The 12,348-nt window shown below is 37.2% G+C and overlaps 1 protein-coding gene across 1 annotated transcript in view; it reads right to left on the minus strand.

The window, feature by feature from the left end:
- The window catches only part of TBC1D14 (TBC1 domain family member 14), a 74,074-nt gene that overhangs the window by 51,279 nt on the left and 10,447 nt on the right, over positions 1 to 12,348 (minus strand). Inside the window, exon 3 of the mRNA XM_026054815.1 lies at positions 371 to 488. Within this exon, the coding sequence (XP_025910600.1) occupies positions 371 to 488 (118 nt within the window). The remainder of the gene's footprint in view (positions 1 to 370; positions 489 to 12,348) is intronic.

Raw genomic sequence — 12,348 nt, forward strand, 5'->3', positions numbered from 1 at the left:
CTATAAACCATTATTATACTAGAATAAGATAGAAAAGAAAATTGAAAGATATTCAAAATACATACCAAGTTTGGTTATAAAAACAAACATGCATTCATATACTTTGAATCTTCACATCAAATCTTTATACCAAAGTGGTACGTATTTTTGTGAAGTACTCAATGATTTTGCAGAACACATACTTTTGAATGGCACCCCATGTTGCAACAGAAGCAAAAAAAAAAACAAAAAACAAAAAACATCTTTGATATTGTCCAAGAAATTGTGCATAAATCCTCAAACAAACAGGCTTCACAGTCAAATATACAGATCATAAATTAAACTAGATTCTACATTCACCATTAATCTTAGAGCAGACTTTAGCATATACCTTTTGTATCTTTGGATCTTTCTGTGAGTTTTCTCTGAGGGGTACTTTTCCAAACAACTTCCATCCCACATCATTTTGTTTTTCAAATCTTGCATTTTGCTTTCTGGTAAACAAATTCCTACAAAAAAAAAAAAGAGTTTTATTAAGAAAAAGATTTGCTTAGTTCTAAAAGAGAAGGACAGACAGTTTGCCCACCTTATCTATCCCAACCACATATTCCAGCTGCTTTTGCAGTGGTGCTGGCAGGAACTGATTCTTATCCTCAGGAGATGTATTATGCAATGTTACCACCATGCCAGGCAACAGACTTTGTTAAACAAGAATTTCTAGTAGATAAAAATGTCTATTTGTAACTTCCTAAAAGTAACCTTCTATGTTTTCTTCCCTCTTGATCATTCAACCTCGCTCTCTTAGAGGAAGACTACTGAACTAAATCACTTACTGTGTGAACATTTTCTACCTGTCTTGCTAAGAGCACTACCAAAAAAGGAAAAAAAGAAAATCACAAAAACTATGGCAGACATAGCAGTCTTTCACCATATTTGATCTGCTCACATAAAAAAACTATGTTTTTCCTGAATAACCTTAAAAGCAGCTGTCAAAACACATGAATTTTGAAGTTTCTTTTAAATGTCTCAAATTAACCAGCTTATACACTGTAGCAATAGTCTTAAAACAACTTTCTCAAGAAGCTACACAGAGCTGCTGAGGTGTGGCTAGATTTTAGATAAAAATAAAGCAGCAAGACATTGAAAATCAACTTATTTATATTGAAGCTGCTAGTTTTTAATCATAAAGCAATGTGCCAAACTTGTATCTTATTGCAACTATATTTTTCCAAAACTGGACATATGGTACAGGCCAATCTTTAGCTCTTGGTATTACTCAGCTCCTCCAAGAGCGTAACAGACACCCTACACCCACAGCATGTCTGGGTTATTAAAATAGCAGATTTTCCTTTGTCCTGCTAACTAGTTCAGATACTATTCAAATATGTCCACATTAGATAATTTACCTTCTGGCAATTTGCCTTCTGGTAGCTGTTGGGAAACTTGAATATGCATTTGCATTCCCTCATTTAAAGGAAAAAACAGTTCCACTGAGACAAAAGCTTTTTTCACTACTTTAGCCTGCAAGCATCTATAGCACATTCATACCACAGACACTTCCAGTCTAGCATTACTGTTTTACCTCACTTACAATTGTTACTTTAACGCCCAAAGGAACGACCCCAGCAAGTACAGACTGTTTCTTATTTATGAAGTGTGGTGATTTGGAAAATAAAACTATATTGAACTTCATATTCTAAATGGCCTGAATACCTATCTGCAATAAGAAAGATGTACACGTGCTTTAAATCAACTAACATGAACAATATCATATATATACACCAATGGAGACAGTATTAATATCGGAATGCAGTACAAATGTTTAATATGAGGAAAATAACAAGGACACAAACCTCAGAGTGCACTGGAATGTATTTTGAAGTTGATAGGGTAAACTGCCATCCTTAAAAAAGGCATATATTTACACAAATGATTACATGCTTCAATATCACAAGGGCACAGTTACCTTGAAACCAAAACCAGTAACAGATCATCATATTAAGAGGTAAGACCAATGAGTTGAAGTACAGAAATCAATAAAGTAAAAAACAGCTCATGCTCAAGCTAAGGAGTAAGAAAGAAAGCAAGTATACTTCTACAAACCCATTTCAGCACACCCCCCACTCCCAGCATAGAAATATAAGATAAAGGAGTGGGGGAAATAACTGTAGGGATAACATTAAAAAAAAACAGCAAAGAAAATGAAGAAGCCTACTGCCATTTTTTCCCCTATTCCCACTCCTTCAAAGCATGAGATCACACATTCTACATGGAAACAATCGGATCAACACCAAAAAGAGATTTGCTCTGTCTCTACAACAAATGTACTCAGTTTCACTGAAGTGAAACTCTCCAATAGCTCATCATTACAGCTGTAACACTACTTAAAGATTCATAAGCCAACTAGAGTATTAATCAACAAGTTTGACTACACTGCTACAACTGTTACTACTACTACTACAAAAAAAAGACCATCATAAAAAAACCTTCCACTAACGATATCTCAGTTGGATTTGTTTTCTTTTCACCAACAATTTCTTCAGCTAGGCAATGTTTAATATAAAGAATCTGTTTTGTTTGAGATTTTAATACTCTGAAGGGCATATGCATGTGCATATGAACTTGGGGGGGATAAGAAGATAACATATATATAAGACAGGATGAGATGATGAATTTATAGGATTGTTTGAGACAGCTGCCAGGGAAATTAAAGAGAGAAAAACACTAGTTGTTATTTTTATGTTCAATTAATTTAAGCTGAAGAAATTTTACACGTCTTAAAACACATCTAAGTTCAAAAAGAATACAAGGGAAAACATGACAGTAGAACAACATCACCAAAACCATTGGGGGAAAACCTGATGCACAATACAAGATATTCTGGCTGTTCTCGCAAAAAAACTTTCTTTTGAGCCAAGCCATTACTACTTCAGAAGCAAGCAAACTGCAGTTCAAGACTACACACCATTTTTAGAGAAAACAAAAACTTCTAGCATCAGGGATGTCTAAGAGCACCACAAAAGTAGGCACACCTGTGTGACACTTCCGTGCACATTCAAATTCTGGTTTGCAAATGAAAGGCTTCCAAGCCTTTCCCCAGCACCACAGTATACTAAAACTGCAATAACATGGAAACTAAAAACAAAACCAAAAAAAACCCCAAAACTGTAAAAAATAAAACAAAAAGGAATTCCTTCCCCCCATATTTAGACAGCTCCCTAGGGTTTTCAAAAACAGTACTGAGCAGCCTTACTTCTGAGCAAATATAATCCACAAAAAAAAAAAAAAATCATTTCAAAAGGTAACTTGTTTAAGGAGATCTTAGCTAATGGAGAACACAGATTAACAAGGAGCAAAAATTCTCTATCTGTAAAAATACAGATTTTCACTCTAAAGTCAAGCTCAGAAATCCTAGGAAAAAAGATACCAAAGTTTAATTACAACAGTTTTAAGATACAAAAACTTTTTTGAGTTCTCAAATTTAAGAAGGGTGACACACCTGGAAAGCAAAGATCACATGCTAATCATTACCTCAGCCTCATTGTCTTCTTCACAACCATTACAGCACATCATGCTGATTTACAATAGGGAGATTAACAGGAATATCTGACATGATACATCATGTCTGCTGTATCATTAGTGTGGAACCATTAAAGTGTCATGGGTTTCATTTACATTCCTATTAAATGTGTGAAATATTTTATGCTAAATATCTCCAGCTGCTTATTTTAGGAAAATCAAGCACAGAAGTTAAGTTGAGATCACACTTCAAATGGGAAACAAATTTTGCACGGTCCCTAAAAACAAGATTTGGTACCAAAGGGCCGTTTAACCTCATTATTTTAATTGAGCTGTGGAGAGAAATTACCTACATGAACAGAATTTAATTCTAATGCCAGAATTAATGTTTACATACAAACAAATGGCATATAGGAGAGATGACAAACGATCTTGCACTCGATACTGCACCACTACCGTATGCCAATCTGCCCAACTTCCCCACTTGTGGGGAAGGGTGGAAGGTATTACTAAGAGCTAAGCTCAGCAGCGTCAGGAAAACCTTATTTCAGAATGAAATTTAAGAACCTCTTCATCTTGGTTCTCTAAGCAAAGTTAAGATAATGTTACTGAAGAGCTGCAATATACACACACTACATGTTCATATATTGGCAGCATTTATGTAGCCCTGTGTGCTCTCATGGTCATGCTGAAGCTTCAATCAGATTAAAAAAAAAAAAATACTAGAGCCACATACACAACAAGTAACCAAGTCAAACCTATGTATATTATATCCTTCTCAAGCTTACATTTTTAAACAACTTCCACCAGCAAAGCAGAAAGTTTATCTAGTTCTGTCCAATTCTATTTCTGTAAAGACAGGAAGCCTGTAACAGAACTGCCAGCAGTACTGCCACTTGAAGAGTTTACGGTGCTGTTCCACAAGCTTTAAAGTATTCTATTTTTTCACATTTCAGCTGTGGCTTATCCCAAAGCAAGGTTAGCTACTTATGTGAAATCACCTCCTATAAGGTCACCCTTCCCCTCCACCCAAGTTCTGTATACAAACCTATCCGCTAAAAGGAGCGCACACAGTGCTGCCATGGGCTCTGTTGCCAATCTAGTCCAGATCTTGAAGTCAGCATAAACCTCCTTGAAAAGTCTCAAAATCTTCTCAGTCAAAACCACAAAGGTAGCCAGGCAGGCCCCTTCAGTATTGTGGCCCTCCAGACACCTCTGAAGCTCAGTGCCACCAGAGCCAAGGAACTGTTTCTCTGGCAAATGTCACTCACAACAACAGGAAAAGGGATGGGCTCCAACCAGGTAGCTGTCAGAAGGTGGAGTCGAGCAAGGCAGACACATACACACACAGAAACCTGTTGGTGCACACTCGCACACTGCACGTGGCCTTCCAGGCACAGGCACAGTATTCCTTTCGGAATGCCCAAGACAAACTGCTTGCCTGTGATAAAGGACACGGGAACTTTGGACTTGGCAGGTTCCTTCCCATCTTACTTGCTGCCTTCACCACTGCCTAYTGAATAAATGAAAAAGTACTAGATAGCTGGGCAAGCCCTTACTTATAACCATTCCTATTTTTTCCCCACCAGTTTATTTTCTTCTGACAGCTGCCTTCTCCAATACTGTTACATAAAAAATGTAATTAGTCATGAAATTTGGAACCACACTTCATTTGGGGAAATACCCACACAATGATACTTATAATTTCTTTAGCCATTTATAAAATTTAACTACTAAAGGTAGTGGCACATTGGGCAGTTTTACAAATCAGCAACAATGTGCAAAAAAATACCACGGATCATAGGATGACATTCATTGTTTTCATTAACAATAATTATCAACTCTCAGGGTTTCATGATTAGAGTATCTGGGGTCTCTAGGAAACCTGAATTTGTTCTTTTGTTTTTTTTGTTTTGTTTTTAACTGTTTTGTTGTTACTATTTTAACACGGCTCCTCAGATGAAGTTCTACAGACCACAGTATGTGAACTACTGGCATGCAGTATGGAATGATAGCTATGAACAAAAGAAAAGAGACAGCACAACCTACACTGTGGCAGACTACTTTAACACTGGCTAAGAATAAAGATTACTTTTGCAAATATACTGGAATTTAAACGAGTTCCTTACTGTTAAAAAGACAGTTGCTATAAAAAAAGCATGCATGAAAATTAAGTAGAAAGTTACTCACCCAACTCATATACAGACTAATGTAATTTGTTGCKAGCAGTTACTCAAAATTAATTTGCAAGAGCAAATAAATCTTTGTTAGAATAGGAATGCTAAAGAGACATACAACATTTTGTGCTCCCAAGATACATGTTGACATTCAAATTTTAGTCTTCCAATTAAGAAGGTTATTTTCAATAGAACAATTAGAATGGTCATGTGAATTAACAACCAGAAGAACATATCCAGCCTCATGAACAGAGCAGATGAAAAAKAAGGGCAACGGAGAAAGTTCAGAAGATTCAGGTTTTGTATAACAAAATTATCTTCAAAAACAATTCAAGAATGAATATCAGACTTGCGTGTATTATTATGAAGTAGAAAAGAAAGAGGGGCAAGTCAGAGTTCTTTCAGTTTGTTCTGGAGGAAGTTCTTGAAATTTCCAGATAACTCCAAACTACATGTGGAGAAAGTGTACTCCTTGATGTTTGCAAAGGCAGCCAAACCAGAGCATATAATGGACTTTTTGCACAGTTTGGCAGTAAGGAGATATTGCGTACAAGAGCTATGTAAACCTATGGGTTTCATGTTGAGTGCATAAGCACAATGTAAAGGAGATGTCTTCCGCAGATGTTATTCCATAAGGCATACAGAAATCTATGCTGAAACAAGATGTTTTAAGCAATGTATGGCACCTATTAAGCAAAAAAAATATATTAAGAAAACTTTTATGAAATATTTGCTGAATTGTGAGCAAAAACGTCCAGCAATTTTATCCGGCATCGCATCAAATTCAACTAACCTTATTTACTTAACATTCTCACATCATTATGGAATTTAGGCAAGAGGTATAACAAATTGCTTTTCCCTCATCCTTCAATGGCCTTTTATATGCTGTACTAAACATACCCTTCATAACTTATCTTCAGTAAAGAGAAAAGATGCATCTATATGTTCCAAATTTGCACTCTGGTCACTCAAATAATTTCCAGRGGCACAGGAAAAAAAAAAAAAAACTTGAAAAATCAACAACGCATTCTATCACAGCAATTTTGGTTACCTGATTATGAGAGAAACAAGACACAAAAGATCATGATGACCAGGCAAGGGAAGGAAGAAGCTCTTATCAAGAGTCATCAGAAGTCTCCTGAGCCCTAAATCTACAATCTCACAAGGGTAAAAGCCAGTAGGTACCCATGACCAGGTAACACTAGTTTCTAGAAATAACTCACTAGATGCAGTGATTGTTGGTTCTTGCACTCTCCCCTTCTTGGCCTAGATTACCTCTCAATCAACCTACCCTTTTCCAAAGGAGGAGAGGGCACAGTTCCATGGTCACTTTAATCTAATTTAGACACAGGCAGCCACAAAGGAGAGCAAAAACTCTGTGTCCCCACCACGTCCTGCTCATGCTTTGGTGGGCTTTAAGTAATTATTAAAATGCAGAGAAGGCTAATACATCTACAGACATACAAATGTTATGCTTTGACCCTCCCATACGTGGTCCTCAGAGACTTAACTAGAGAACTAGAGACTTTTATGAAGCAAATGTTCCCATTGCCCCTTCAGTCAAACAGGAGTAGATATGACAAGTACACGATAACTAAAATAAATCTCAAAAAAATAAAACAAAACATCAAAAAGTCCAGGTATTTGGACTATGGTGAAGAACCTACCACAACATATTAAAAGTTAGGCTTTGATTGAGTTAGATTCCAAAGCCACATACAAAAGTAGGATGTGCAGATTTTTATCTCAAAAAGAGATTGCCAAGGGTCAAGGTAAAGGAAGAACAATGACTGTTTTTATCCAAAAACCAATCCAACAGAAGTAGAGTCAGGCTTAGCCTAGAAGTAGACCTACCTATGGAAGAGGTAACTAATGACAAATCACATTACATAAATCCCTATCACATTTTATAACTAAAGTTTTCCAACAACATGCACTTCAGCACACTTGGTACGTTCAGTAAGAACCAAGGATAGTGACACTTCACCTCTCGCAATGCAACGGATTGCAGGCCTGAAAAAAAAGACTGCCACAGTAGTTGAGGGAGACGATAATACAATTCAATTCAACTTTGCAGTGCAGGATACCTGAAAACTTACAATAAGGCAACTTGGAATTCTCTCTGTCGGTTTCAAGGGAAAAAAGGCAGGGTTTGGCATACTCATTATCAAAAAGGTGTTCACTTTTTTCTTAGAGGTGCCCCTCATTTCAGAAGAGAACAAGGCAGAGTTGCCTATGCTGAAGTGTCGAAGACTTGAAGATAGAAGTCAGAGAGTAATCCTGCATGTTTAGCAGTTAAGACTTGGTCATAGCAAATCAAGAACTATTTTGCATGTAGACGATGCACAGTGCCACTTTACCATGCAAATTCTGAGGAATCCTCAGAGTTTCTGCAAATTAAGACTTCCCTGTAGAAGCAACATTTCAAGTTCAAACTATTAGAATCAGCCATACATCATAGTCCTTTTCTAATCAGCAAAATTCCTGGGGTAGCCAGTGTTACCAGAATAACCATAAATTCTAGTCCCAGAGACTGAGAGCAGATTTATTCCTTGATTTGAAGTACTACAATCACACAAATCAAAAACAGAATGAATAGATGGAACGTCATTATCAACAAAAAGCTGAACCTCAATCAGCAGTAAGACCTTGCAGCAACAAAGAGTAAACACAAACTAAGTTGTAATTATTAACAAGAGCATAGCCAGTAGGACAAAGGGAAATGATTAGAAGCTCAACGTGGTACCTGTGAGACTGTATCTGTGTCCAATTTTGGGTCCCTGGAGTAAGAGAGAGATACCAAAAAAAGAAAAAGAGGCAGTCCAATGGATGGCCACTAAGATGGTTGGGTGCTGAAGCCTATGACATACAAGGAGGGGCTGAGAGAGCTGGTTTTGTTAAGTCTGGATAAGGGACAGAAAAAAAAAAGGGGGGGGCACTATGGCACTAAAAAAAAAACAGAGCTAGACCATTCTCAAGAGATGTACATGGGAAGAACAAGAGGCAAAGCAACAAACTGCTGCAAGGTAAATGCTGACTGGACAAAAGCAAAAAAAAAACACCCCAAAAAACAAAAACAAAAAAACCCACACATCCAGAGTGGTAGAGGCTAAACCCTGGACCACATAAGCTCAGAGAGGTTGTGGCAATCTTTGGATACACTAACAACTGACTGGACGAGGCCCCGAGCAACACAATCTAATGCTGAAGTCAGCCCTGCTTTGAGCAGGAAGGAAGTTGCACCAGATGGCTCCAGAAGTCCCTTCCAACCTAAATTATTCTGTGATTCTATACTTAGGAAACACTATGGCTCACAAATGAGAGTCCAAGCACTAAGCAAATACCTTGTCTCACCTCATGTTTGTTATCATGTTCTTGTATGTATTCTGTCAGTTGTGAATGCAGAGTGAATGGCTTCTTACTGTTCTTTTATAAATTATTCTTATGATATGCTTTGAAAACTTTTGATATTCTTTTCTTGGTGTCTATGAAGAGATACTTAATATGGATATCTTCTTAAAACAGCAATACAACTAATAGCCAAATAGAGATTAATAGTTCATAAAGAAGCATTCACATTTTTTTCTTGGTTTGTCATACCAGGACACCCAATATTTAAAAGCACTCAGAATATCCAGAGCAAGGTATAAAAAATACATATTCCTGCTCCAGAAAACCTACGGTCTCCATGTACTATCAAATAAGTCTTTATCTATTCACTGCATTCTCACTACACAGAATTTTATTAACAGACTATTTCTCGTTTCAGGCTTTATAAAGACATTTAAAAAATAGGAGCTAATTTCGACTTCAACTTCCCCACAGATTACATAAGATTGGTAATGGAAGGGAGGTAGTACTCAAGAATCAAGATGAGTCAGAATTGTATAACTACTCATTTTGAGATTAAAATCCAACAGATATCTATTCTATGTCATTTTACCTTGCTCACTCCATTTTTTCAGAATCACTAAGTGTACATAACATTCCTTCACAATGTCTACCCTGAATTAAGTACTCTTAAAGGTCAGAGTAATGGTGTTTTTATAATTTCTGCACTTGCAATAACTTACAACAGTTGACATTACTGATAAGAAAGGGAGAAAAAGAGTCAGCTGAAGATTAAATGGCATTTTGATTATCTAGAGAGAGAGAAACTGTCACATGGCAGTGATTGCTCTGATAGTGTTATTCTTCCTCTTCCCCAATTCCCACCCACTTCTACTCACAGCTTCTTTGCAACACAAGGAAACATCAGGAAAGTTCATGTGAATTAACTGAAGATACGAGTCCAACTAATCCACTCATTCATTGAACATTCATATAGACAATGAATCAAAATGAAGCCAGACTTTAATTTCATTCATCTGAATTATTTCCTGAAGTCTTGTAGACATCTGTTAAAATGTATACAATCTTTATTCTTTCTATTCCAAAGCAAAGATGTAGAACATTTTGAACTGCACTCCGGCAAGTTTTCAGCCTCACACAGGAGGTGGAGGAGATGGAATGCAAACTAAACAAACACACTAATTACAGCTGAATGCTGCCAGCAATATGCAATACCCACCTACAATACAAATCTCATTGACTACCTCATCTGAGACTTTTGCAATGCTTCCACTAAAAGAGAAATATACATTTGACTTCATGTGATCATGAAGGATTTACTTTAAATAAAGTCCTCACCTACTACAAAATTTTGCACTGTTACTGAAGAAAAAAAACACCTCAAAGTAGTGTTGTGCAGATTATCATTTAACTTCCATAATGAACAAACAGCTTCAATCAGCCTCTTCAGTTTTGCTACTGAATAACTGAAAAGTTTCTCACAAACAAGAGTTTAAATAAAGCACATTTTATCCCCTCAAAGCAACTTCCCTTTATTGTGAAGACCATCATCTCAAATAAGATTGAATGTAAATTTAAGAACACTAATTCTAAATAGAAGTTATATTATTCCATGCATAAAGGAAAAGGAAGGATTAAAATTAATGTGTCCAGTTGAAGTTCAACACCTAGTGGAGAACTGGCCACATGGCAAAGTTCATAACTTCATACAGTGAATTAGAGAACAGGGATTCTGGAAACTGTATCTTTATCAAAAGAAAATGTTTAATATGCTATTACCTTTGCACAACTCTCACTTTGCACATATACAAGATTTGCTTTACAAATAAGTCTTTTTTTTTTGGGGGGGGGGAGGGGGAGATTTCCCTAACTTTTCCATAACTTACTATCATATGTCTGTGTAGAACAAAAGAAAGCACAGACCAGGGGTGGAGCACTAGTCTTACTGTCACCAGCAGACAGAAGATGGTTTTCAAGTAAGCAGTAGCCAAAACTTGATTGTAAGGATTGAAGCACTTGTCAGATGAGTATATCCAAGGGCTGCTGAGATATTGTTCCCAGCATGATCTGTTAACGTGGATCCTCATGGCCAATTTATGCTCCCTGTACCACTGAAAGATAAGCCTGTTTGCCTTTCTCTCTCCCCATAATCTCTTCACAAATGTTTTAAATCCTCATTATTGACAACAGACAGCTCAAAAGGCACCCAGAAATGTTTGTGCGTGCATGTTGGGGGGGGGGGGGGGGGGGGGAACTGCAACTAAATTCCTCTAATCCCTCTGACAGGAAGGAGGGAGGGGAAAGCTCTGGGGGCAACTACAGTCAGCAAGTAGCACTGGAGAGTGAGCCCTAGCCCTCCTGCAGGTCAGTGAAGCAGCACGGGGCATCTTTATAGYCTCCTTCCATGAGAGGCTGGATTTCTAGAGTTCCTTATTTCAACTTTTGGACAGCTCCATCTGCAGTTCAGCTATTTTTTGTTCATTTGTGTTTAGAAATCAGTGTACAAATATTGTTCCCCACACTGCATCCAGCTCTTTCTCTCCCTCCTCCTACACACGTCAGTCCGGTCCTCAAATTGCCTCCTCCCCAGTCTATACTCTATTTGTCATTTAACATAAAACATGCATAGAAGATGAGACAACATCATATATAAACAGTTTAAAATCATGAGACTACTCARTCAATTATTTGCATACTTTCTCTTCCCTTTTATGGTAACTGAATTCCCTTTCCAGAGATGAAAGTGGTAAATCAACACTATARTACTCCTTGCTAGTCTGCCTTCTTTTTAACATCAAAATCAGAGAACAACAATATGTTGTTCTCTCATTAAAAGAGATAAAGGGCATCATGCATAGTTCCCACCYGTTAACACAGGGGAGATGTCCATGCTATCAGTAGACCTAACTCCTTAAGTTCAGGACTCCACTTTATGTGATCAGTCACCTCAAAACACACATGCATGCGCACATGCACACACACACACACAAATATATGTATATATAAATCACATGATTTCAGACTTATTACTGAAACCAGTGGATATTATTTTAAACCTTAATCCCCAGGCCAAAGCCTTGACCAGGCTCTGTGTGTGTGCGTGTGTGTGTGTGTATTTATTTTTAATGTGTGGGATGCCAATCCTGCTTCAAAAGTTTTCCCTCAGAAATATAAAGGTTATTTGGAAAGAGTAAAACATACCATCCCTTAAAACCCTTTCTTTAATGCATAGCCTCACCCTTGCAAAATTTCCTAAGGTGCTACTACTTAGAACATTTGGATCAAAAGTTTTAGGAGGAGAGGAGAGAGAGAGAGGAGAGAG

This window comes from Apteryx rowi, unplaced genomic scaffold, assembly GCF_003343035.1.
Source record: "Apteryx rowi isolate R43461 unplaced genomic scaffold, aptRow1 scaffold_97, whole genome shotgun sequence".
Lineage (NCBI taxonomy): Eukaryota > Metazoa > Chordata > Aves > Apterygiformes > Apterygidae > Apteryx > Apteryx rowi.